This window comes from Oratosquilla oratoria, chromosome 18, assembly GCF_046742065.1.
Source record: "Oratosquilla oratoria isolate Oo_2021 chromosome 18, ASM4674206v1, whole genome shotgun sequence".
NCBI lineage: Eukaryota > Metazoa > Arthropoda > Malacostraca > Stomatopoda > Squillidae > Oratosquilla > Oratosquilla oratoria.
The window spans coordinates 40,371,001-40,376,000 of NC_134794.1; the positions used below are offsets into that span (position 1 = coordinate 40,371,001).

At 38.6% G+C, this 5,000-nt stretch overlaps 1 protein-coding gene across 1 annotated transcript in view; it reads right to left on the bottom strand.

The window, feature by feature from the left end:
- Positions 1-5,000, bottom strand: part of LOC143034844 (relaxin receptor 1-like) — a 378,926-nt gene that overhangs the window by 91,400 nt on the left and 282,526 nt on the right. The window contains exon 5 of the mRNA XM_076201188.1: positions 1-18. This exon is cut by the window's left edge and continues 54 nt beyond it. Within this exon, the coding sequence (XP_076057303.1) occupies positions 1-18 (18 nt within the window). The remainder of the gene's footprint in view (positions 19-5,000) is intronic.

A 5,000-nucleotide genomic window follows, 5' to 3' on the forward strand; every position in this document is an offset into this window, starting at 1 on the left:
GGGTTGGCGTCGACGTTCCTGTAAGAGGGAAGAAGAATAAGATGGATTAGTTCCTCAAAGAGTAGCCTACTACGCCAGGAGGCGTTGAGTAACTGCGGCCGAAGCCGTCACCTTGACCCTATGATGAGCTTTGGGGGGCAGGTCATACAGTAGACTGAAACTGCTGGGAATCGGAGAGGAGTGCAGGATTCGAACCCTGGACCAAGTGGAGGAAGTGATGGAAGAGAGAGTAGGAGTGAGTGAGGGAGTGAAGGGAGTGGAGGGAGTGAAGGGAGTGGAGCGAGTGGAGGGAGCGAGTGGAGGGAGGGAGTGATGTAAGAGGAAGTAGGATTGAGTGACGGAGTGAGTGGAAGGAGGGAGTGAGGGAGTGGTGGGAGGGAGTAGAAGGAGTAAAGGGAGTGGAGGGAGTGGAGGTAAGAGAGAGAAGGAGTGAGTGGAGTGAGTGAGGGAGTGGTGAGAAGGAGTAGGGGGAGTGAAGAGGTCCTGAAATCCGATAAGGCCCAAAGAGCGATAATTAGGATACAGGGAAAGCCCACTGCCCAGTGGCAGGAGGTAATCCATCCATCCCCCCCCCCCCGAAGAACTTCTAAGGAAGAGGAGGAAGAAGAGGAGGAAGAAGAGGAGGGAGAGAAAGAGGAGAGGAAGGAGAGGGGAGGAGGTAATTCATCACCTCAAAAAAAACTTGCGAGGTGGAGAAGAAGGCGAAGGAGGAACAGGAAGGGGAAGAAGAGGAGGTGGAAGAGGAGGGAGAGAAAGAGGAAGTGAAGAAGAGGGCAGGAGGTAATTCATCACCTGAAAACGAATTTGTAAGGAGGAGAAGAAGGAGAGGGAGAAGGAGGAAGAGGAGGAAGTGGAGTAGGAGGTGGAGGAGGAAGGGGGGGAGAAAGAGAAGAGGAAAGAGAGAGGCAGAGGTAACCTATCTTCTAAGGGAGATATTATAAGGAAAAGGAGGAAGAGGAAGAAGAGGAAATAGGGGAAAGAGAAGAGGAGGGGGAGAGAGGGGAAGGTAATTCAGCCTCTAAAAAAGAACTTGTAAGGAGGAAAAGGAGGAGGAGGAGGAATGGAGGAGGAGGAGGGGTAAGAGAGAAAGGATAAATAATTGTCTCAATCTAGTGCAATGATTAGCCTCTTTATATATCGGGTGGTGTCTTCCCTCCCTTCCATATTTCTCCCCCCCTTCTCCCCCCCCTTTCTCCCCCCCCCCTTTCTCCCCCGACCCCCGTTCCCCTCAGACAGAAAAAGAGTTTCTGCTTGGGTGGTGGCCAAAGAAATCTTTTGGAAAGTAAATCCATACTTTCTGTTGTGATCAACATTAATGTCACTCTCTTTGTTGTTTTTGTTTGGTATGGAGAGGAGGAGGAGGACTAGGGAGAGGAAGGAGAGGAGGGGGATGAGAAAACGAGGGAGAGGTGGGAGAGGAGGGAGGTGAGAAGGCGAAGAAGGAGGGAGAAGGGGAGAAGAAGGGCGAAGGGGGTAAAGGAGGGAGAAGGTGGAGTAGGAGGAGGAAAGGGAGAAGGAGGAAGAGGAAAATAAGAGAGAAGGAAAAAGAAGAGGAAGAATTACATGGACAAACGAACAGTAACAGATCTACAGGTATTGGTCCTTACATGATTGTTTGGTACCTAACCTAATAAATTACTATAAAAAATATCCAAGAGCAAATAATCCTAATCGAGAATTTCTTTTAATATCTCAACATTGGAACAATCGATCACGTTGGATGGTATGCCATTTCATACAGTACATGAACAACGCAAGTGAAGAGTATTTTGCCTCATTTCTTTGGAATTGCTTCCATTACTTCTGGTTGTATTGTAGGTGTCAATTGTAAAATAGTTTTTTCGTGTTCGTGTTTACAAATCTTTTAACAAATCTGAAGAGCTCAATTAAGTAATTTCTCAATTCCTGTTTCGAGAGGGTAAACCATTTTTGTTCACTTAGGAGCTCTTCGTATGGCTTGTTTTGCAATCTAGGAATGAGCTTTGTCACATTTCGTTAGACTTTCTAATTTCTCTATGATCAGCACTGAACAAAATATTCTAGGTTAGGTCTGGTTAGAGAATTATAATGATTGAAAATAATTTCTTCAGTTCTAGACTAAAAAATTCTTACTATAAATACAATTAATCTAATAGTAGTTTTTATGACCTCCGACATTTTGAGATAATTTGAAATCCTTACACCAAGGTCTTTCTCTTGCCCTACACTCGCCAAATGTATACCATTCATCATGTAATTGGCCTGCACATTACTATCATCAGTATGGTAATATACTGTCCATTAACATAATGTGTTCAAATCAAATTGAAACTCTTACTGTTGTGTTAAAGATGTCACCTTATTTGCAGTTTTGGTATCAAGAAGGATGAAAAAGAGAGGGAAGAGAAGGAAGAGGAAGAGAAAGGAGAGGAAGAGAAGGAAGAGGTAGAAAAGGAAGAGGAAGAGGATGAGGAAGAGACGGAAGAGGAAGAGAAGGAAGATGATGAGCAGGAACACAAAGGAACACAAAGGAACACAAAGGAAGAGCAAACAACAGCTGGTCTTCTGGCCCTAACGAGGCTGTTTGTGTTTACTATACTAAGCTACAGTGAGAAAACAGGGCAACTAGGCAATAGAAGATGAACTACCACTACTACTAACACTATCCTATCCAATTACAATTAAATGCCGGACCGTCAGATCTTTTATTACAAAGGATAATATCTTATTTGCGGATCAGAGTACAAATATCTATCGAAGCGGTTTTAAATGTTATTATTGTGTTACTTTCAATGACGGTGGAAGGTAACGAATTCCACACATTAAAAACCCGGTAAAAGAAGAAGTGCTTACTTTCATTCGAAGAAAATCTTTTACTGATTACTTTAGAATCGTGACGTATTCTTGTATTTGCTTGGTCTAATGAGAAGTAGTCTTCGACATTGATGTTTTTCAAAGCCTTTGAACATTTTAAAAACCTCAACTAAATCTCCTCGCATTCTCCTTTTTGACGGTGAGAATAAATTCAGACTTTTAAGTCTTTCTTCATACGGCAGATTTCTCAGCCTTGGTATCATTTTAGTCATTATCCGTTGCACTCTTTCTAGTTTACTAATATCTTTCTGGTAGTATGGGGACCAAAATTGTACACAGTGTTCGAGATGGGGGTGGACTAAGGAATTATAAAGTTTGAGCAATATTCTATTCATTTATTTTCGAAGACTCTTCCGATAAAGCCAACTAATTCATTTGGTGTTTTAACAACTTCTGAGCAATGTTGACTTGGCTTCAAGTCATTTGATATCAAAACTCTTAGATCTTTTTCTTTAGTTACTGAATCCAGTATTTGGCCATTCATTTGGTATTGGGTGTGCTCATTGTTACTTCCAATGTGCCTGACTTTACATTTGTTAAAGTTTAATTTCATTTGCCACTTGCTATTCCAACTTGATCATCTGTCTAGATCGAATTGCAGAGTTTCTTTCTCTTTGGTGGTTGTTACTTTACCGGTAATTTTTGTGTCATCAGCAAATTTTGATACTTTGCAGTGGAGGCCATCGTCTAGATCATTTACATATACTAAGAACAAAACGGATCTAAAACTGATCTTTGTGGTACGCCACTTTTAACGTCGAGCCAGTTTGATGAGGCCCCGTTAAATACAACTCTCTGTCTTCGCTCAGTGAGCCAATCTTTAATCCAGTTGTGGATACTACCAGAAATACTGTGTGTTTTTAATTTGTCGAACAATCGCTTATGGGGAACTTTATCGAATGCCTTCTGAAAATCTAGATAAATCATATCAACACATCTACATTCCTCGTTCTTGTTAAAGATGCCATGAAAGAAGTCGAGGAGATTAGTTAAACATGAGCGTTTGGTACGGAAGCCATGTTGTGAATCTTTCATAGTTTTATTTTCTTCTAAGAATATCACCACACTGTCGCAAATGATGGTCTTTAGCAATTTACATACTATCGAAGTGAGGCTAATCGGTGTGTAGATGACTGGTTGTGATTTGTCAATTTTCTTGAATATTGGTGGAAAAGGAAGAGAAGGAAGAGGCAAAAGAATTAATAAGGAAAATTTACATAAGAAGCCAGAGGCTATTCCGATATTATTATCATTATTATTATCATTATCATTATTATCATTATTGTTATCATTATTACTATTATTATAATTAATATTATTACTATTATTACCATTATTATCATTACTATTATTACCATTATTATTACTATTATTACTATCATTATCACTATTGTTATCAAAATTATTACTACTATTACTATTATTATTATTACTATTATTATTATCATTATTATTACTATTATTGTCATTATTATCATTATTTTATTATTTTGTTGTTCTATTTATATATTTATTGATCTAGTTTTTTATTTTATTTTGTCTTTATTTATTTATTTATTCTTTTATTTTCTCTCGAAGGACTGGAGTCCAGAATCAAAATTTCACGAAGAATCTCCAACCAATACCCTTGCGATGTGAGGCCACCATGAGTAGCGGCTTAAATTGATCAGTCCTTTCGCGTTTTCTTTTTTCTTTTTCCCTTGACTTAGAATAGATATGTGACTACAATGAGCGTTTGCACAAATTTTGTATCTTTTCTTTCATTAGAAGACTATATATATATATATATATATATATGTATATATATACATATATATGCATATATATATACATACATATACATATACATATATATATATATATATATATACATATATATATATACATATATATATATATATATATATATATATATATATATATATATAGAGAGAGAGAGAGAGAGAGAGAGAGAGAGAGAGAGAAATATTTCTCCTTTTTTCCCTTCCATGTTACCATCACATATCTTATAATGTTTGTATGATCCCTTCGGACTGTATCTTAACCAACACTTCAATCCCTGTGGACAACTTCACGCCGTCATAGTAACTGCAAAGAATGTAATCATAAACTGACTTCACCAGTTCGACAAAATGGCGGACACGGCC